Source organism: Camellia sinensis, chromosome 9 (assembly GCF_055761805.1).
Source record: "Camellia sinensis isolate YWXY chromosome 9, ASM5576180v1, whole genome shotgun sequence".
Lineage (NCBI taxonomy): Eukaryota > Viridiplantae > Streptophyta > Magnoliopsida > Ericales > Theaceae > Camellia > Camellia sinensis.
The window spans coordinates 51,137,240-51,160,282 of record NC_138969.1 but is presented as its reverse complement, the minus strand read 5'-3'; the positions used below and the strand labels follow the sequence as shown (position 1 = coordinate 51,160,282).

At 39.9% G+C, this 23,043-nt stretch overlaps 1 protein-coding gene across 1 annotated transcript; it reads right to left on the bottom strand.

Annotated features, from left to right (window-relative positions):
- Positions 1 to 19,310: 19,310 nt before the first annotated feature.
- On the bottom strand, positions 19,311 to 19,910 carry LOC145799413 (myb family transcription factor PHL13-like). Its single transcript, XM_082888991.1, has 2 exons — positions 19,647 to 19,910; positions 19,311 to 19,583 (listed from the first exon to the last, which is right to left on the bottom strand). Exons 1-2 carry the CDS (start codon positions 19,908 to 19,910, stop codon positions 19,311 to 19,313), a joined length of 537 nt encoding a protein of 178 aa, XP_082745117.1.
- Between the last annotated feature and the right edge of the window lie 3,133 nt (positions 19,911 to 23,043).

Here is a 23,043-nt window from a genome sequence, read left to right as displayed (position 1 = left end):
AGGCCTAGGAAAAACGAGTATCAGGGACCGATGGTATCCTTACTGAGGCAGACCTATACATGGTGCAATATCTACATAACGATGCTCTGGTGGTGATCCTTAAGGTGGGAGAATACCAGGTAAGGCGTATTCTAATCGACCAAGGAAGCTCTTGTGACATCATGTATGTCAGATGTTACAAGGAGCTTGGCCTTCACCGTGATGATTTGGAGTAGTCCAACAACCCAATGGTCGGGTTCAATGGAACGCTAACATGGCCTCTCGAAGCAATAAATCTGGAGGTGCAGGAGGGTACCAGGAAAGTAAGCACAGAGTTTACAGTAATTGACACCCTCTCCCATTTACAATGTTATCTTGGGAGGGCCATGGTTGCACGTAATGAGGGCTGTTCCCTCAACACTACACCAGCTGTTGCGGTTCCCAACAAAGCATGGAATTGAAGAGGTTAGAGGGGATTAGGTGCAGGCAAAAAATTGCTCCATGGCAGCAATGAAATCCACCTGTAGCGTGTGAGAGACAGAGGCAGCGAAATTAAAGATGAGGACATGGAAGTTATAGATGATGTCGGCAAAGAACCAGCCGAGAAGAGTGAGGAAACCTTGAAGAAAATTCTGGTCTAAGAAGGGGATGAAGAGCACTTCTTCCTTCTTGGCTCAAGCTTGGTCGAGGAAGAGGAAATGTAATTGGAAGTTTTCTTATGAGCCAACATAGAAGTATTTTCCTGGATGCCATATGAGATGCCAGGCCTTGACCCCGATGTCACATGCCATATGCTCAATGTAGACAGGTCGGCTAATCCTGTCATCCAGCGAGTAAGGAGGCCGACGTTGAGGCATGTTGAGGCAGTTGAGGAGGAAGTGGACAAATTGCTGGAAGCCAAAGTCATTCGAGAGGTGAACTAACCTACTTGGCTGTCTAACACAGTGGTAGTGAAAAAGAAGAATGGCAAGTGGAGGGTTTGTGTTGATTTCACCAGCCTGAATAAGGCTTGCCCCAAGGACAGTTTTCCTCTGCCCAAGATTGATCAGTTAGTAGATGTCACTTTAGAGCATGGAAATATGAGCTTCCTGGTGTAGACACCCCATTTTTGACGGCCCTTTAAGACTTGGATGTCCTTGTAGGTACATCCGATGGTGAGTTTGATTGCTCACTGAATGCTCGAAGTCCGTGGCAAAACACCACAGGTTTGAGTTTTCCAAACCCTGCATCCTTCTTGCTTTATCTTTGGACCATGCTTAGGTCTTTTCAGAATGAGGATGTTGATGGCCTGCCAGCTATCCTTGAAGGCTGCCAGCCATGGCTTTTGGCCTGTTGACCATCCTTGAAGGCTGCCAGCTATGGCTTTTGGCCTGTCAGCCATTGATGTGCTTGCCGGCCATCAATGAAGCCTTGCCGGCCATCAATGTTTCCAGCAGATATTTTGTGCCAGCTGTATGCACAGGTTCATGCATCTTCTAACATGTGTGTGGCTGGATCTTTGTGAAGGGAATTTGCATATTTTATATATGTGACCCCTCTCTTGCATGTGGGGGGGGGGGGGGGGGGTTAGAAAATTTGAAGACAAAAAATTTCTCTCTCTCTCTCTCTCTAGATTTCTCTCTCTCTCTCTTGTTATTTTGTGCTTTAAAGTCTAGTTTCTCTACACTTTTGCACATGAACCCTTGATCAAACTTGACCACCTTGGAGCTGAGGTCTCTTGGAGTTTTGTTCAAGCTGTAGAAGAGGATTTTGACTTGATTTAGCTCGTTTTATTGCTCAAATTGTACCTTGTCTTCAAGAGGTAGAACACTTGTATTTTACTCTTGTTTTAAATACTTGTTTTGCCATCTTTACATATTGTTTTTGAGCTGGTTTTGACCTCCAAAAATCTTTTTTTTTTTTTTTTTTTATGGTTTAAAAGGTAGTTTAAAGGCCCCTTTTGAGTTAGGGGTGGTTCACCCTTTTGCTACTTGGTTTTCTTAAGCTTCTGTGCCATCTTTCAAGGCTTTTAAACTAGCTTTTTTGGGCCTTTTAATCACTAATTTTCAGAGGTATTTCAGTGGTAAAAACCATGTTTTGAAGTCCAAAATTGGAGGGGTTAGCCTCCTTTCCTTGTGTCTTGTTTGCATGCCTAGATAGCTTCATATGTTAGCATCTTTTTTGAGCAATTTGTAGCTTAAGTCCAGCTTGTTTTTGCCTATGTTTTGACCTTTTTTGGCTCTGCTTTGGGCTGGTTAATTCAGTTGAGGCTTGTATTGCATAGTTGTAGGGTTAATTCCTTCACTGGCTTATTGTTTTAGGCTTTTAAACATGAGTTGCTTGAATTGGTTGCATGTTGTAGTGTCATTTTGCATGTAATTTCAGCATATATAGCTTTGTCACATTCTCATTTGTTTCACTCTTTCAATTGCTTTTGAGAGTTGTTTCAAGTTTGAGATTCTTTAAGCTTGAGATAGAGTTTATGCTTAATGGTTTAATCCTCTTTGAGGGTTCATTATCAACGTTATGAACTCTCTCTCGCCTTACATCATCCTTTGGTTGACACTTCTTTCTCTTTAGAGGACTCTCACCAATGGACTAAACCAATTAAAGAATGAGTTGATAATTTAAAATGAGTAAACAAAAGTGATAAGTAAAACTTGAGCAAGATAAGCATTTTGTGTTGCATTGCATGTGTTCAATCGGACGTTATATTGAACACAAGGAAGATTGGAGCATTTTATACTCAAAGTGATGAAATGAGCCAATCTCCTTGGTCTCTATTGCCCTTGATCACACATGATAAGGTGATGGTCTTAAGTCTTGTTTTTATATATAATGAAATTGTATTCCTTGGTTCTTTGGCCATCATGCATTGAAAATGCTTGGTTGGTGGTTTTGGAGCCAAGGGTACCACTCATTGGAGATGGTTTGATGATAGGGAGTGGTACACAGTACATACAACCTGTGACACTACTTCTTTCCTGCTCTGTGTTGTGCTTTCTTATAGCAGAATGAAGTTGTTCATCAGTGGTCGGCAATTCATACACAGATGGCCGGCAGCCTTTCACTGATGGCCGGCAGTGCCCCTTTGTAGCAGACACATGGCCAACAACCTCCATTAGTGGCCGGCTAGCCACTGATGTACTCTCAGAATAGTGTCCTTTCAGCATACCAGAATTCAACTACGCAAACAGAGGCAGTCAACAGCAAAGTAGTGGTATTCCGGGTGGAAACCGAACGCGCGCATGTGCATTTGATGCGTCTCAAGTTTAATTACTTAGAACAACATGCCTATTATTATTTTTGAGCTGGTTTTGTACTTAATTAATTTGGTGTAATTAATTAGCGCAATATGTATTTGATTAGCTTAGATTAGTTAATCGATTGTTGTAATAATTAAGTAGCTTAGCTTAGCTATTTCTTTATTTTGTGTTGTAATAGTTAACTTAGCTTAGAGTAGCTTAGCTCTTATTCATTCGGACCCTCCTTCGTAAGGGCACAATATTGTAATAATTGTGCGTGTGTTTGTGTATGTCTTCCAACCCCACGTCTTTCTCCGTTTTATTTAATCGCTTTTGATGGTTAGATTAGGGATTATATTTCAATTAGCATACCTTATGCTTGCATGCTTGCATCCATTCATTTGTCTTGCATGCACCGAGGCTCGGCGCATCATTCAAATTGCATTGTCATTTCAATATTTCGTTGAATATGTGTTTAAATCGCATGTTGTTCAAGTTACTTCATATGCCATATTAGTAGCCGAGCCTATTAAATTGCAAATTGCATGTGTTGCATTAGACACTTAACATAGTTATGATCATGCATCTTTCTAACTAGTTTTTGTTTTAGCTCGGAGTACTAGGTAAGTTTTTATGCTTTAGCATGCTTGCATGAGTGTGATTGCCATATTGTTATGTTTAGCATGCTTGCTATGAGGCTATGTGCTTAAATGCTAAACTGCATGAATGCCTGTGGATGGAGGCATGTTGTTTGAATTGGAACGATTCAACAAATGTGAGTTTTAAGCCCACTTTGTTATGGCAAATCATGTTTTAAGCCCACTGTGTTTGGTGGCAAATCTGCATTTTAAGCCCACTTGAACGTAGCAAATTCAAATCATTTTCGCAAAACAAACATGAGTTGAATTGTTCCAATTCTTGCAATTTTAGTCTATACTTGTGTGTGTGCATCACATAGTAATGTTAGCTAATAATCGGAACAAGAACATATAATGTTTATAAAATGACATATCATGATTAGTGGAGGCCGATCTTTGATCGGGCAAGCGAGGGTGCTCATTTCGAGACCTTCCCCTCTCGTACCTAAGTTCCCGAGCCGAGACAACTTTGGTGATGACGGACATGTGGCCTTTTGGCACGAGTCAGGGTTTCCTAAATATCTCCAAAACAAAATATTTAGGTGGCAACTCTGTAATCTTGCAAAGCAGTCCAATTTTGACATTATTTGATTTAAAATCGATTTTCCAAAAAGGTTTGCCGGATTTGGACTCTTTGGTGATTATTAGTTTCACATTGCACTTGTGAGACTAGATTCAGAACCGCAGGAGTCCAAACTGTGAAGCCTTTCTTTTCAAACCCTTTCCAAAAGGTGGGGGTGCAGAAAAAGGCAAGTCCACACTTGGATGCTTACAAGCGACAGATAGCAATGTATCCCCTGATGAGAAGAAGACTGCATTTATCATCCCAAAAGGGCTGTATTGCTACAGAGTAATGCCTTTCAGGTTAAAAAATGCAGGAGCAACCTACCAAAGGTTAGTGACCAAGATGTTCAGGCATCTGATTGGCAAGACAGTAGAAGTGTAAATTGATGACATGGTCGTGAAAACCAAAGAACCTGGGAATCATCTAGCCGACTTGAAGGCAATTTTTGACATCCTGAGAACATATCGGCTCTGACTCAATGCTTCGAAATGCACATTTGGAGTCGGGTCTGGTAAGTTTCTAGGGTACTTGGTCACTAGAAGGAGCATTGAGGCAAGCCCGAATCAAATCAAGGCCATCTTTGACTTAAAGAACCCGACATCGGCAAAACAAGTGCAGATGCTGGCTGGAAGGGCAGCAGCCCTGAACAGGTTTATAAGTAGAAGTTGAGATAAGTGTAAACCATTTTTTAGTTTGTTAAAGAAGGCCACAGATTTTTGTGGATGGAAGAGTGCAAAGTCGCCTTGGCCGACTTGAAAAAGAACCTAACAACAGCTCTAGTTCTGTCAAATCCAGTACCTGGAGAAGAATTGTTCTTATACAGTGTAGTTTCAGAGTACGCAATGAGTGCAGTGGTAATCAGAGAAGAGAAAGGAGAACAAAGTGCAGTATACTATGTGAGCAAAACCCTAGCAAGTGCAGAGACCAGGTACTTACCCCTGGAAAAGTTGACACTAGCCTTGGTGATGGCTTCGAAGAAACTGAATCACTATTTCCAAGCCCACAAGATCGTGATATTGACAAAGCCTCCTTTGAAGTCCCTATTGCAGGAAGGAGATCTGACAGGCAGGGTAGCCAGATGGGGAATAGTGTTGGACCAATATGACTTGGAGTTTAGGCCTAGAACAGCAATTAAAGGCCAGGTTCTGGCTGACTTCGTGGTCGAGTTCACCCTTGGAGCCATCCCGCGTCGGACTCTGCTGAGCCGTGGTTTGGGATGCCCAGGGGAGCAAGAAGAAACCCAACTAGGGCCCAAGTCCCCTAACGTAGCAAAACAGAAGAAAGAGGAAAAACCAAAGCCCTATGACATTTACATCGGCGATTTCTTCTGCCTGTTTGTTGATGGAAGCTCAAATCGTCAAGGAATAGGGGCAGGAGTGTATTAGTGTCGCCTGATGGGCGAATGTTAGAGCACTCTATTCATTTGGGATTCAAGGTCTCAAATAATGAAGCAGAGTATAAGGCATTGATTGCAGGGTTAAAGTTGGCAGCATCAATAGAGGCCAATGAGGTGGTAGTCTTCTATGACTCCCAACTTATTGTGAATCAGGCAACATGTGAGTATGTAGCTCGAAATGAATGAATGATAGCCTATGTCAAAGAGGTCGTCAGATTTCTTTCCTTGTTCTAGGATTGTCGGCTACAGCAAGTTAGTCGAGATGACAATAGTCATGTTGACGCCTTGGCAAACCTGGCTAGTGCAATGAAATCGGGTGAGGCAAGGACAATAATGGTTGATTATTTATCAGGCCTAAGTGTGGAGCCCCAGATCACGGAGTACGAAGCAATGTGTGTGAATATAGGACTAAGCTGGATGGATGTAATAGTAATGTTCCTTAGGCATGGCAAGCTGCCAGACGACTGAAAAGAGGCACACAAGACCAGGTTGAAGTCGACCAGGTTCAGCCTAACAGCAGATGGCCATCTTTACATGATATCCTTCACTGGACCCCTATTAAGATGTGTACATCCCTCCCAGGTTGAGGACTTTTTGTATGAAATTCATGAAAGAGTCTGTGGAAACCATGCTGGAGGCAGATCACTTGCTCATAGGGCCATCACTCAGGGGTACTGGTGACCCTACATGTAGAAAGATGCTGAAGCCTACGCCAGAAAGTGCAAGAAGGGTCAAAGGTTTATATCAACCAACAGTCGATTTGAACCCAGCATCTAGCCTTTGGCCATTTGCCCAATGGGGCATGGATCTTGTTGGACAATTGCTCCAAGTGACTGGGCAAATGAAGTTTCTGCTAATAGCAACTGACTACTTTACCAAGTGGGTTGAGACTGAACCCCTTGCGAAGATTCGAGATATTGATGTGAAGAACTTTATATAGAAAAACATCATCACCGGGTTTGGGATTCTAAGTGCAATAATAGCAGATAATGGTACATAGTTTGATAGTAAGCTAATCAAAAGCTTCTGTGCAAAGTACAAAATCAAGAACTACTTCTCCACTCCAAGTTTCCCTTAGAGCATTGGTCAAGCAGAAGCATCCAATAAGACTATCTTGGATGGGGATCAAGAAGAGGCTGTAAGCAGCAAAAGGGAAGTGGGTGGAAGAGTTGCCCAATGTGCTTTGGGTGCCAAGAAGATCCATTGGGGAGTCTCATTTTGCCATAGTTTATGGCACCGAAGCAGTTATCCCATTGGAAGTCGGTATCTATGGAATCAGAACTCAGGGAGCGGAAGATGGGATCAACGAGGCATTCTTAGACTGAGATTTGGATCTATTAGAAGAAAGAAGGGAGATAGCAGCAATTCGGCTAGGAGAATACCAGTAGCAGCTTGCCAAGGCTTACAATAAGAAGGTTAACCCAAGAGAGTTCAAAGTTGAGGACCTCGTCCTAAGGAAAGTTGTCGGCAACAAGAAGGATCCTAGGGAGGGCAAGCTTGGCCCAAATTGGGAGGGACCTTATAGAATCATCTCGGTTGTCGACAATGGGACATTTCGGCTTGAAGACATTGATGCAAATAGTTGCCAAGACCCTGGACCACTTGTGATCTGAAATATTTTTATCATTAGTTTTTTTTTTTCGAAGTTTATGTCATAATTTTATTAGCTGAAGTAATAATAAAATGTTAGTTTGATTTTTTTTAAAAAAAATTTGTGCGATAGGACTGACTAATCCTATGACGATGTTTCCGAATGAAACATGACAAATAACTTAGACTTATTATACGATAGAGTTGAATTATACTTACTTATAATAGAGTTGAACTAAGTTGGCAATGTTTCTGAACAAAACATGACAAGTAACTTAGATTTATTGTATGACATAGTTGAATTATACTTGCATGTAATAGAGTTGAACTAAGTTAGCGATGTTTCTGAATGAAACATGACGAGTAACTTAGACTTATTGTATGGCAGAGTTGAATTATACTTGCATATAATAAAGTTGAACTAAGTTGAATTAACCTTGACTTGCCATGTCGACAGAGTTGAACTCAGAGTGGAACCAAGCTCGCTTCAGTTAGATTAACAAGAAACCAAGGTTGAACACCTTAGCAAGTCTTTGTTTGAATCTGACTTCGCCGAAGGACCATAAACGCATTAGTTCACATTAGGGGACAGGGAGCAGGAATGGTAAATAAACTTGAGAGCTTGGGACTTGTTGAAATTTTTAGAAAATTTACAACTTAGAATGGGCTTAACACTTGTTGAAATTTCAGAGAAATTTACAAGTTGGAGTTAGCCAAGGTAATTATACAAGAAGTATCCGAGATACTTTACCCCGAAGTGATTGCACAGTTAAGGTGTACTTTGAAGAAATGCAAAAATATTCTAAATGTGAAAACGTGCAAAGCATAGAAGGAAGGTAATAAGCATACATGACGCAAATCATTCAACACTTAGGAAAGAAGGAAGAAGGCATACATTCAAACAGAACTTGTTCATTTGCAAAAGGGGGCTAACTTTGTTCAGACAAAAAATTACAACTGTTCAAAAGGAAAGTTCAAAGTAAAGAAAGGAAAATCCTAAGTATTGGAAACATGGGCACTGTTCTCAGATTGCTCAACCTCGGCTGTTGGCGATGTGTCAACCTCAGTTGGCAACATGGCTTCCTTTTCTGCCACTATCTCGGCATTAAGTTCCAGAAGGGTTTGGTCCAAGCTTTTCTCGGCTACCAGGACCTCGGCCTCAGAAGTCGTTAGTTTGGGAGAGGCACCCTTGTAAACCAAATCTTCTTCCTCATCATGAGTCAAGTCCAGGACTTGATCATTCAATGTCGGGGACTTGGCTCCCTTGGCAACCTCCTCCTCTTCTTCAGCGTCGTCGGACTCAACCTCCTCTTTATCGGCCTCACTGCCCGATCCTTTTGAAGGCGAAGGGAAGGCACTTGGAGTTTGCTGATATCTTGAAAGTCGGAGTCTATAGGGACATATAATTTGTTGAGAGCTGCAGTCCAGCCGAGGTAAAAGCCTCGGCTACAAGCTTGGTTGACTTGTTCTTTATACGGATCACAGACAGTGGCCTGCCCATCTGAGAATGCTTTCTTGTCAGTCGCCTTGAGCTCGACCTATTTTGTAGCCAGGACTTCTTGGAGCTCCACTCTAACCTCGACAGTTTTGGCCTCTACGTCCTTTTTCCTCGGCCTGGTCTTAGGCTCGTTTGGCGGCCTTGGCCTGATCCAACAAGACTTTGATCTTGGCCTCGGCGTTATTTAGAGAGGCGAGGAAACTAGCAGCTTCCTTGGTTTTGTGTACCAAATCTTGTTTGAAAGCCTTGGCTTTCGTGGCAAAAGAATGGGCATGCTAGATGGCCTACAAGAAAACAAGCAAATTAGTAAAAAGTTAAAAATGTTGAACGTTTGCAAAACAAGAACGACACAAGTGTCGGGGACTTACAAGAATTGGATGCTGCATCATCAATGTGAAATTTTCGTATTCATTGATCTTGGCCATACGATTAAGATCAGTTGGAAGAAGCACGACCATGGAGAAAGCAGCGCTGACCACAATGCTGTCGATGGCGTTGTCACCAGCCTTCATTGGCTTATCACCAATCGTGATAGCAAGAGCCCATGGGTCGTCAGCTTTAAAGGCACTGGGGCTCGCTGCAGCTTTGGACCTTGACTTCTTTGACCAAGTGGTATCAGATGGCACAGCCTCGGTAGGCCTTTTCTTGGCGGTAGAAGAACTTTTCTCAGTCTCAGCTAGTTTTGAGATTGGCACAATGTCTTCGGTATCCACTTGGGTAACTGGGGCCTTTGCCTTGGCACGATTCACTCTTTTTGCCTTAGGCTTAGGCAGGGACTCTAATGGAGAAAAAGTAATAGCAACCACTCCTGGCAAGTCGGCCAGAAGATCTTCCACAACCGCTTTTCGGTCCATATCGTCGACGGTTGCAGCAAGGGTAACTTTGGTGTCAAAATGAATTGCAGGAAGGGCAATTGGAGGATTAGATGGATCGTAAGCCGACGCCTCAGAGTCTTGACATTTGCAACTATGAGTTCTGCCTATTGGTACGTTTGGTAGAGCTCGACGTCGGCGCCAGCGCTGTGATTGTGGGATTAGTTGAGCTGGAGCAGAAGTAGAGGGCTCCTCTATTGGGTCTAATGAAGAGGCCTGGTTTGGCCTTGGTGATGAAACAACTGTTGGAGTTGTTGTTGGGGAAGTCTTGCTTCGGCATGAAATGTCGGGTAAAGCGGACTTATAGGTTGGGATTTAATTAAGCAGCAAAGGGGCTTTGCGCTTATCAATATCCAAACCTAGAAACATTTTTAGATCAGGGCTGGGAAAGAAAGTTTGTCGGAAATCCTTTGCTGGCTGGGGAAGAGCTGCAAAAAAGAACGAGAAGAAAAACATTCAAAAACAAATATATGAATGACAAGTCCTAATAGAAATAGGATTAAAAGGATGACACAGTTCTTACCATTGCCATCTTTAAACACCGATCGACGCAGAGGATAGAGATGAAGATCTGCGTCAGGCGCAAATTCCCAGTTGCCCGAGATGATGAAGTAATCATCTCCAGCACCCTTGTTAGAGTCTGGGAGGTTGGCTATTAGTTTGTAGGTAGTAGACCTGGGCTTGAAATAATATATGTAGCCTTTTTCAGACTTAAGGGCACACATTGTATAGCAGAATTGGATGTCGGCCAATGTAATCCTAGCCTTTTCTCGGTGTGCTAGTTTGATTATGCCATTGATAACCCTATATGAGTTTATGGCAAGCGGCATGGGGTTAAGTTTGTAATAGTGAAGGATTTCTTGGAAGAGAGTGTCTAGGGGAAACCGAAGTCCGCATCCAATGAATGCAACAACATGGAAGGGCATGGAGTCTCCATCAGGCATGATAGAGTTCTCTTCCCCAGCTAACGTCAAATGGATGTCGGCTGGGATCGAGAACTCCCGCCTAAAATGTTCTAGTTTTTCTGGGGTGTCTACCCTCCACCTAAACATACTCATTATCTCGACAAGAAGGGGTTGGATAATAGAATGATTGGTGTAGGTTTAAAGACCTCGGCTAAAACCTAAACATGCACTAGTTTTAGGGTTTTTGAAGATCTAAGTGGAATTTGTTTCGATTTTCCTAAAGAACAAGGTTCTAAAGCAAATCCCAAACCTAGAAACTACAGAAATAGGAATCAAAGGCAAAAATCTAGAAATATAATCAGACAAACAGAAAAAAGAGCATGATTCAGAAATCAATAACGCAACCGACATTCAAGAATTAAGAAAATCATAAATTCGTAGAACAATGAGTGAGTGTATGCAAGGCAGTGTGCAAGAATCAGAAGCAACACGCACACTCTTGAATTCAAGAATAAATTATGTTACATCAGACATATTCAAGAAACAAGAAATGATGACTAAAGCATGAAGATAGAAACAAAGTGCAATTACAAATATAGAGACAAATTCCACAAAAACAGGTGTGAAGAGAAGCATATAGCAAAATTCTGATGAAAGTTATATGGAAGAGCATGGCTAAGAATAGTAAAAAAGAGTGGAGAATTGAAGTTAAAAGAAAAGAAATCAGAGGATTTACTGATTAAAGCCGGAGTAAGATACGTCAAAGTCAGACGAGTTGAATGATTAGATTCAAATGATGGATGGTGCACTGGCGGTGACGGAAAAGGCAGTTACAGAGCTTAAGAGCTTGAAAAATGGCATTTTGGAATGGGAATGTTAGAGAGACGAGGCAAATTGAATTTGTGAAAGTGAAAAGATAGAGGGAGAGGAAAGAGTTTTGCGATAAATCGAAAATGCGGCAAAACATAATGAGGTGCCTTGAACGACGTGCTTGTCAAGTGGCGTGCGCAGAAGCAACGTGACCTGATAGCGTGTGTTAGGTACGAACCAATAAAGAACGGATGCGTGGAGGAAACAGTTGAAAAGACCGTGCGTGACAGCTCATGTGCAGATAAAACTCTGGGAGTTCTTCGTTAATAAAGCAAAAACCTCGGCTAGAGAGGTGATCGCGGTTAAGATATTAAAGGAGCTTAGACCCTTAGTTCTTGATTCTAAATAAGGATGGACAGTTAAGTCCTAGGTGCTTGAAATCGACTAGAACTGACCTCGGGCAAAGAGAAAAATGAAGTTTTGAGCCGACATAATATAGGAACAAGCAATGTAGGTTCCATCACCTCAGGTTGCCCAGGTAATAGTACCTAGGGGGCGGTTGTGGGGATATATTTTGTGAGTAACAGTACGTGGCCAATGTGACGCCGAACTGTTAGTCGAGGTACCACGTGGCATGGTCCTGATGCTGAGGTGATCTCGGCTAGGCCGAGATTATCTGCGGAGATATTGGAATCCAGAATAAACAGATAAGGGACAAAAGTCCTAGAATATGGGAGGATCTTAGTCTGGATAAAGATAGAGCTCTCAGGGAGTTTATCTCTATCTAGCTGAGAGTCCAGGATGGGCATTAAGCTTAAGTCCACTGAAGTAAAGCTTCTACAGGGATCAGGTCAATGCTGGCTATAATAGCAGTGCACCCCCGTGGGTCTGAGAGTGGTATGATATATTGTGAGCAGTAAGTGTTTTCTTGTGAGTTAAGTACAATTTGCTATCTTTGAGAGATATTTGATTACTGACTTGAGCGTCAGAGTGCCCCCGGATGGACGAACCACACCGAATTCTTATCTTTCTGTGACACGTTGTGCGAGCTTAGTCTATTCCGCCGGTGCTCTTCAGCTGAGTTTCTCATTTGGTTGTGTGGTCATAAATCAACACCCACATTTACAATTTCAGCCATTCAATTTGATCAGAAATGATGGATGGTGGAACGCCTTTTCATAAATTTTTTGAGAAAAGATTGATCAAATCAAACGGTGTAAACTCATCAAAACATGTTGATGTCAATTAGAGAAGGTATACAGCCCATCACTATATTTTTTTCCCATTCTTTACCAATCCAAGAACCGAACATAGCATAAGGTGGCATGATAGTAGTTGAAGCGTGATAAGCGAACCGTGTATCTAGACAAACTTAGACGTCAATCGAAAAATCATGAATCCCTAAATTTTTGGTTAAAGTACCATTTGTGTGGATAAGAAAGGAAGTTAGTTTTTCAAATTCAAATTAGTGTTCACTATTTTTCTTGGAATGAAAAGTGGTTATTTTTGACAGTTATTAAGAGTTCAATGGTCAATATGTCCTGCACTCTCTTCTCAAGCAAACCCCTCTCTTTCTATATATTAATTCATGCAGTGCTTATGCCTTTTAAGCGCATTCTTACGTGAATAAAACTTTAAGTAGTTCTTCAAGAGAATATTCTCAACCATTATCTATTATTTTCTCTCTCTTTTTTTTCTGGGTATCCAAACAAGTTGCCTTGTTTATATGATATTCTCAAACTATATTGCTTTCTATATCCCACTAGAAGAATTTTCACTTTTGGTGACTAAACTTTTAGTCGCCAAAAGTTAATTTTTAGTCACCGAAGGGTTTCAACGACTAATTTATTTAGTCGCACAAGTAGTCTTCGAAGAATTGTCGGTAAAGGTCATTAGCGACTAAAATTATTTTAGTCGCCAAATGTATACAATTTTCGACTAATTTTTTAGTCGCCAAAAGGTTGGACATTAAATTAAATTAGTACATTTTTGGCGACTAAACTTTTAGTCGCCTAAAGTCCCACATTTTTAGCTACTAAAATTTTAGTCGGCAAAGAATTCTTATTTTGGCTACTAAAAATTTGGTCGCCTAAAGTCTCACATGTTTGGCTATTAAAATTTTAGTCGGCAAATAGTTCTTGTTTTGGCTACTAAATATTTGGTAGCCTAAAGTCCCACAGTTTTGGCTACTAAATATTTGGTCGCCTAAAGTTCCACATTTTTGGCTACTAAATTTTTAGTCGGCAAAAGTATTTTTATTGTTTAGCTTTTGTTTTTAGCTACAAAATATTTTAGTTGCCAAATGTTTTATTTTCTTTTGGCTACAAAACTTTTAGTCGCCAAATGTCTATTTTTTTTTTTTTGGCTACAAAACGTTTAGTCGCCAAATGTCGTTTAGTCGCCAAAAACATGATATTATGTTTTATTGCAAAATTATAATTTCTCCACAACCTATCTATATTCCATGCAACCTGTAATACGCATATAAACAGAATGATACATACTATCAATCATTTCACAATCTGCATCCATATACAAACAAATAAATAACTTTAAATGTCAAAGGCCATACAAACCAACTATTGTCCAAACTAAAATAATAATTCTATGCAAAATATGTCATACAAAAATCAAAGTCCTCCGTATATAAAAAATACATTTACTACCAAGCGAAACTACCATTTGGCATGATACAAATTACCATCATAATCTGTACCACGACAAAATTTTTTCCATAGACCATGACAAAAGGTCATATATGTACGTCGACAAATTGACATATATATGTATCACGACAAAAGTTTTTCTATAGACCATGACAAATGTTCATATATGTACGCTGACAAATGGTCATATATGTAGCACGACAAAAGGCGATTTATGTACCATGACAGTCATTATCTATTGATTGCCAAAAGTTTTTTGTATCAGTAATAGTGATTTACACAAAAGCTGAGGATGACAAAAAATATTATATTAGTTCTATACAAAAGTGAAAATTCTTCTCCATACACCAATATGGATTATCAACAAGTCCACGCAACAAAGCCATCTACACAAAAAAAAAAAAAAAAAGGAACTGTTAGAATTGGTTACAAAATATCAATCCAGTCAACCATATGGAACATGTTCTAACATGCATTTAAGGTAGAATAATCGAGAAATGTTTTCTTGGAAATAAAAGAAAGTATATATATATATATATATATGTATCATGCAATATTTATTCCAACCAATTGCACAAACAATCTAATATGTAATTTCTTTGTCCTATTAATATATAAAGGTAATTATTAGAATATGTAGATGTTATTTTCATAAAATTGTCTCTCTTTAAACTAAGTGTTGCGAGTTTTTTGACTAAGTGTAAGGAGTTTTCGGCTCAAACTCCAAGCCTATGGGTCCTAATTACATTCCGTCAGTTGTCACAGGTCGTAATTGTCATGGGGAAGTAGTCCGTGAGAGCCACAAGGTGGTTTGGGGACTGTTTTGAATTTTCACACTTGAAACGACGTTTTTCAAGTAAGTTTAAGGAGTATTTGGCTCTAACTCCCAACCTACGGGTCCGGATTACATTCGGTCAGTTGTCACAAGTCCTATTTGTCATGGGGAAGCAGTCTATGAGAATCACACGGTGGTTCGGGGACTGTTTTGAATTTTTGCCCCGGAAACGCCCTTTTTCGACTAAGTTTAGGGCGTATTCGGCTCTAACTCCCTACCTACGAGTCCGAATTACATTCCATCAGTTATCACAAGTCCTATATGTTATGGGAAAATTGTTCGTGTGAGCCACACGGTGGTTCAAGTGCTGTTTTGAATTTTCGCCCCCAAAACGGCCTTTTTCGACTAAGTTTAGGGCGTATTCGGTTCTAACTCCCTACCTACGGGTCTGAATTGCATTCCGTCAGTTGTCACAAGTCCTATTTGTCATGGGGAAGCTGTCCGTGAGAGTCATATGGTGGTTCGGGGGCTGTTATGAATTTTTGCTCCCAAAACGGCCTTTTCCGACTAAGTTTAGGGTGTATTCGGCTTTAACTCCCTACCTACGGGTCCGAATTATATTCCGTCAGTTGTCACAAGTCCTATTTGTCATGGGAAAACTGTTCGTAAGAGCCACACGGTGGTTCGGAGGCTGTTTTGAATTTTTGCCACTGAAACACCCTTTTTCGACTAAGTTTAGAGCTTATTCGGCTCCAACTCCCTACCTACGGGTCCAAATTACATTCTGTCAGTTGTCACAAGTTGTATTTGCCATGGGAAAACTTTCCGTGTGAGCCACACGGTGGTTTGGGGGCTGTTTTGAGTTTTTGCCCCCAAAATACCATTTTTCGAGTAAGTTTAAGGCATATTTGGCTCTAACTCCTGACCTATGGGTTCGGATTACATTCCTTCAATTGTCACAAGTCCTATTTGTCATGAGGAAACTCTCCGCATGAGCCACACGTTGGTTCGGGGGTTGTTTTGAATTTTCGCCCCCGAAACACCCTTTTTCGACTAAGTTTAGGGCGTATTCGGCTCTAACTCCCTACCTACGGGTCCGAATTACATTCCGTCAGTTTTCAAAAATCCTATTTGTCATGGGGAAACTATCCTGAGAGCCACACTATGGTTCGGGGGCTGTTATGAAATTTCCCCCCCGAAACGCCCTTTTTCGACTAAGTTTAGGGCGTATTCAGCTCTAACTCTCTACCTATGGGTCCGAATTACATTCCGTCAGTTGTCACAAGTCCTATTTGTCATGGGGAAGCTGTCCATGAGAGTCACATAGTGGTTCAAGGGCTGTTTTGAATTTTTGCCTCTGAAGCGCCCTTTTTCGAGTAAGTTTAAGACGTACTCAGCTTTAACTCCCACCTACAGGTCCGAATTACATTCCATCAGTTGTCACAAGTGCTATTTGTCATGGGGAAACTGTTCATGAAAGCCACATGGTGGTTCGGGGGCTGTTTTGAATTTTCGCCTCTGAAACGCCCTTTTTTGATTAAGTTTAGGGCGTATTCGGCTCAAACTCCTTACCTACGGGTCCGAATTACATTCCGTCAGTTGTCACAAGTCCTATTTGTCATAGGGAAACTGTCTTGAGAGCCACATGGTCGTTCGGGGGCTGTTATGAAATTTCGCCCCAGAAATGTCCTATTTTGACTAAGTTTAGGGCGTATTCGGCTCTAACTCTCTACCTACGGGTCCGAATTGCATTTCGTCAATTGTCACAAGTCTTATTTGTCATGGAAAAGTTGTCCGTGATAGTCACATAGTGGTTCGGGGGCTGTTTTGAATTTTGGTCCCGAAACACCCTTTTTCAAGTAACTTTAAGGCGTATTCGGCTCTAACTCCCAACCTATGGGGTCTAAATTACATTCTGTCAGTTATCACAAGTCTTATTTGTCATGAGAAAACTGTCCATGAGAGCCACACGGTGGTTCAGGGGCTGTTTTGAATTTTCGCCCCCAAAATGCCATTTTTCGACTAAGTTTAGGGCGTATTCGGCTCTAACTCCCTACCTATGGGTCTGAATTGCATTCCATAAGTTGCCACAAGTCCTATTTGTCATGGGGAAGCTGTCCGTGAGAGTCACACGGTAGTTCGGGGGCTGTTTTGAATTTTTGCCCTCAAAACAGCCTTTTTCGACTAAGTTTAGGGCGTATTCGGCTCTAACTCCGTACCTATCGGTCCGAATTACATTCCGTTTGGTTTCACAAGTCCCATTTGTCATGGGGTAACTGTTCGTGAGTGCCACACGGTGGTTTAGAGGCTGTTTTGAATTTTTGCCCCTGAAACACCCTTTTTTGACTAAGTTTAGGGCGTATTCGGCTCTAACTCCCTACCTACAGGTTTGAATTACGTTCTGTCAGTTGTCATAAGTCCTATTTGTCAAGGGAAAACTGTCTGTGAGAGCCACATGGTGGTTCAGGGGCTGTTATGAAATTTTGCCCCCGAAACGCCCTTTTTCGACTAAGTTTAGGGCGTATTCGGCTCTAACTCTCTACCTATGGGTCCGAATTACATTCCATCAGTTCTCACAAGTCCTATTTGTCATGGAGAAGCTGTCCATGAGACTCACACAGTGGTTCGGGGGCTGTTTTGAATTTTTGCCCCCGAAACGCCCTTTTTCGTGTAAGTTTAAGGCGTATTCAGCTCTAACTCCCTACCTACGGGTCCGAATTACATTCCATCAGTTGTCACAAGTCTTATTTGTCATGGGGAAACTGTCCGTGTGAGCCACATAGTGGTTCGGGGGCTATTATGAAATTTTGCCCCGAAACGCCCTTTTTTGACTAAGTTTAGGGTGTATTCGGCTCTAACTCTCTACCTATGGGTCCGAATTACACTCCGTTAGTTGTCACAAGTCCTATTTGTCTTGGGGAAACTATCCGTGAGAGCCACAAGGTGGTTCGGGGGCTGTTTTGAATTTTTGCCCCCAAAATGCCCCTTTTCGACTAAGTTTAGTACGTATTCGGCTCTTACTCCCTATCTACGGGTACGAATTACATTCTGTTAGTTGTTTGTCATGGAAAAACTGTCCGTGAGAGTCACACGGTGGTTGGGGGGCTATTATGTTTGGTTTGGAGTGCATTTTCCTCAAAAGGTGAGGGAGCTTCTTCATTTTAGGAGATGAGTTCGATGGGGGAAAAGGAGGAGGAATGATTGGTTTTTGCTGCCTCGGGTGTTGATGTGGGATGCGTGAAGAGAATGAATAGAAGTAATTTTGATGGCAGAGGAGCCTCTTCAAATTAAAGAGTATATTATTATCTTCTACTTCATATAGTTGGTTCTCAAAAGTGTTGATCTATCCTTGAACCAATTTTTGGGCTTTGTAGAAGCCTTTGATAGGTTTTAATGTATAGTTAATATAGGTCTTCTTTCCGTATACGAGTTGCACCCTTGGTGCCCCTTTTATATGCTCTTTTTATACACCTCTTAACTTATCAAAAAAACAAAATGACGAGTCTCCTCTACGGAATTTTGACAAACATACAGTACCTAAAAAGCACAGACACAGACACGGCATGGATATGTGGACATTCTAATTTAAAAAAAAAATATAAGGCAACATAATAAAAAATAATAATAAAATGAATATAATATATATGAATCATTCATTAAAAAATAATAAAAATGGAACATAATACTAATTCCTAAAATCCAAAGGAGGATGGATTAATAGGTATAAATCTATATTGTTTTTATTTTATCATTATATGTAAGTTATTTTATTCAACTTATAAAGTGTTTCATGTGTTTTTAAGCGACAAAAATGTGTGTCCCCTAGTGTCCGAAGCATCTCCGAGTCTAAAAAAATTAAAATAATAATATGACATGTTTGGACGTGTGTACAACGTGTCAAGAAATATCCAATGAGTGTCGATGTCCAACACAAACACACCACTTTTTTAGAAGTGTTTGTGATGCTTAGAAGACAAACCTTTGACTGAAAGAAGTGGTGGAGAAAGCACCTAGTGATACCAACCGAAGAACTTTTCTGGATTGGATGGTAATTTTGTAAATTTATCTAGCTTTGGTGAGTATATATGGTGATAGCACAAGCTCTTACCAATCATGCTCCATGAAAGACCAGCATTGCTTTGCTTAAGTTGCATACTGTCCTATTGGCTAAAGAATAGAGGACCCTAGTTCAACCGATGATGAAGGTGGTCTTATTGCCTCATTTTTGGTTAGTCTAAAAGCATTTTTTGCAAATTAACAAAGATACTCCTATTGGATGCACATTTGTGGCCATGGACATCACATCTCTACCTATCTCCTCCATTGGCCAAACTTGGTTGTTGCTAGTAAATTCATTGCTCTTAAGGTCTGGTTAATTTAGAAATAGATGTGTTAAGGCCACCAAAGCACAACAGAGATTGACTGGTGTGCCCATTCCTGCCAATCAGTTCTCGTAACATGTTCTTGAGATGCCATTACACCAGTAACAGTTTCTACCTGACCATTCTGGACAGGTATATTTTCAGGGAAGTCAAGGAAATCTTGCAGCAAATCTGTAGTCCAAGACATATCATTGTTTTCCTCAGGGTAATTGATCAATTGTGTTGCATGTAAACTTGAGTGAGATGGGTGGATTGGTGGCAAAGATGTAGCATCACCCAATGACTAAGAAATGAATGGAGAATTATGGAAACACCTTGCTTGGGGTGAAATTGAAGAGAAATGAACATCTGTGCGGAATCCAGAAGTCGATGAGAACAAGTTCCCAAATGTTCCACTGTTAGAATCCAATGGAGTTGGCCGAGGAGAAATGGAATGCATCATTAGTTCCCTTTCTGAGGAAACCTGAAAGGAATCTGTGAATTTGGGATAATTCTCCTCCAAAGGGGTAGGAAAAATTAGGAAAGATGAAGATATAGCTCCCGAAAAGCCCATGTTAGTCAGCTGCTTTTCACTTGATCTTTGAATAAACAAAGTAGGGTGCACGTCCATTGTGTCCATATAAATTGAGAACGTCAAATAACATCAGCTATCCACCAAAGAATCCACATTGTGATAAGCTAAAAATTTCTGTCATAACTCAAGCTAATGAAAGACCGACTAGGATTTTTTAGGATGGCCATAAAATATGACAATTTGGGTGAAGTAGGATTACAAAGAAAATACAAAAAAAAATTATAAAAAAAAAAATCACACAAAATGATGTCTTATTTATATTATTTAATAAAAATTAAAATGTCTATCAATTTAGTTTATAATTATAAAAATAACATTATTTCATCAATTTTGCCTTTAATATGATTTTTGTTTTAATAATGGAGCATCAATGTCCTTGTATTGTCTTTCAAGTGTTAGATGAGACTTTTGCACTATATTTGGCAAAATTTATGAGAAGAATGATACAAGACATGAGCAAATAATTGACCAAATATCTCCATTTATTTATGATGTCTTCAACATAAATAACCAAACATACACTCATTACTAAAGCTGCATATGATTTTTTTTCCCTATTTCCCTATTTTGTAAGGCAGGAAGTTGCAGATGATATTTTTCCCTTTATTAAAATTGTTACTCTTAAAAATTTCATACAACAAAGACAATAAGATCTAAAGTTTGATGAATTTTTTTGATCGTCCAAATACAAATTTTATTGCGTCGAATAGATAACTATTTCTTTGATTATCTTGATGGTATTGCCCACTACAAATTGACATAATCAAAACTCTTTTTAAGTTTATTCTACAAGGTAATCACAAGTAAATAGCTCTTTAACTATTATTTGCCATGCATATTCTACTTCAAGGGTTCCTCATAGCCTTGAATTCTTCGGCATGCCCATCAAATTTCAAGAAACTATAAACAAAATGAGTAGGATACAAAAAATGAAACACATGTTAGTTTGCCATATTTGTTCATCCAATTGTTCCCATTCTAATTTGTAATCCTTCTTATCACCAACTTTTCTTACCTAGAATATTTGGATCATGAACTTGTTATGATCCAAAGTTTTTCCCTTCCATGGTTTTTATATTGTGCCATTTATATTATATTGACCTTGAAGGAAAAGCAAAATTCAAAACTGTTTTCTATATTAACCATCTGGAGTTCTTAAATTCAAAACAACTTCTATTTATATAGGTGGATGATGCAGTAAAGGTGAAAGAATAAACAACAAATACGACAGTGTTGGTGGTGATTTCGACGTCGGCGGTGGCGGTGGAGGACCGAACAGAGAGAGACAGAGACAAATTTGTCATTTGCGGCAATGTTAGTGGTGATTTCGGCGTCGGCGGTGGCGACATGCGATAGTGGGGTCAGACAGTGGTAGTGACAATTGGTGGTGAGTGGGCCTCCGGTTTGTGGTGAGTGGGTCTGTGTGTTTGTGAGACAAAATAGATACAAAAAATGTGTGAAACAGGAGGGCGCCAATTCATACGCTTCCCTCTAATTTTTTCCCCCTACTTTTAGCGACCAAATGCTGTTTGGTCGGCAGATAATAGTCAATATTTGTCTAATTTGGCTACTAAGTATTCTTTTTGTCAGAAAACACTAACCATACAACAACAAAATTATTTTAGTCACTGATAGTTTAGTAAATAAACCTATCTTTTGGCGACTAAAATTTTTTTGGTCGGCAAAAGGCTATGTACGCCGACCAAAATTAGAATCAGTAGCCAAAAAAATAGACAAACGCCTGCTAAAACCCTTTTAGTCGCCTCTTTACATGAATTTTAGCGACTAAATTTTTTTTGTCGCCAATAACTAATATATGGCTACTAAAAAATTTTAGTAGCTAAAATGCTAAATATTGCCGACTAATAGCAAGATTAGTTGGTAAAGGTCTGACTTTTGGTGACAAAAAAAGTTTTAGTCGCCAAATTTGGTCGCTGAAGGTATAAATTGTCATAGTGTCCTCCAACTTTTCAATATATAAGCACATTAAGTTATACGTACATGATTTCATATAATCATAAAAGGGTAGCTCTTATTTCGCCGTTCTGCTTAGAAATGTTGTTGCCATTCTCTTAGAAAGGTTTAATGGTCAATTCTCAAAAACATTTTTTTGTTTTGCACAGGCATTCAATTTCCATGTTCATTTAATCTTATGTTAGTTGATTTCTTGTACATTATTGAACCCTTCTCTATATATACAAAAACTTTATATTAACATAAATATATATGATTTTTTTGGAACTTGTTTTTAGTAAAAGCGCCATAGTCATCTTTTTCATACAAATATTTGATTTCCCATCAATTTTTTGTTTTTTTTTTTAAATTTATTTTTTATATAGTAAAAACACATTCAAATTATGTTGACCATTTCTAATATTATGAGATGTCAAAGACTAAAACACATAGTCCAGTTCAACTTTTGATTATTAGGAACTGGCATAAGGAACCTATTCCAGAGGCGTGGGAAAAGCCCAAAGTTGGATGGACTGAATTGAACTTTGACGGTTCTTGCAAGGGCAAAACTAGGAAAGTAAGCATTGGAGGTGTCTTGAGGATCCACAAGGCGGATTTTTTGTTTGGTTATGCTCAATCCATAGGAAAAACCACTAGCACCATTGCGAATTGGCAGTGCTTAGAATAGGCCTCGAGTTGGTGATTGAGAATGGATGGAACGATGTGTGGCTCGAAGGCGATTCCAAGACATTAGTTGAAATAATTGCGCAAAAAAGACTTGTTAAATGTACAGAAGCGCAAAGGCACGTTAGTCATAAATTTGATGATACCAGAGTTGAGTAAGTGTATTGTGACACATATTCATAGGGAAGGAAACTGTGCTGCTGATAAATTCGCACAAATGGGGCATCGGATGAAGAAGCCTCAAATTTGGCGAAACAATCCACCTTTTCAAGTTGTTCAAATTATGCATGAAGATGCAAAGGGTAAGATTGTTCTTCGGAGAAGATATAGAAGAATCTGATCTTTATGTATGTTTTGGTTTGTGATGGTTGAATTGTGCAGCATATGTAGATTATTTTGTTGTTGGATATTGTAGATTAAGGACTAAATTGTCTAGGTAAATTTGTATTAATCAAATGTAAATATTAAATTGCAGTTGCACCAATTGTTAGGTTTTGTACTGGAAAATTCACTACAACAAACTGCACATATG

Bases quoted from the DNA above. Each gene is read 5' to 3' on its own strand.
- LOC145799413 (XM_082888991.1), bottom strand. From the start codon at position 19,910: ATGGACGTGCACCCTACTTTGTTTATTCAAAGATCAAGTGAAAAGCAG. The intron at 19,584-19,646 runs GTTCATTTCTCT...TTCATTTCTTAG, and splicing joins CTTCTGGATTCCGCACAGAT to TCATTGGGTGATGCTACATC.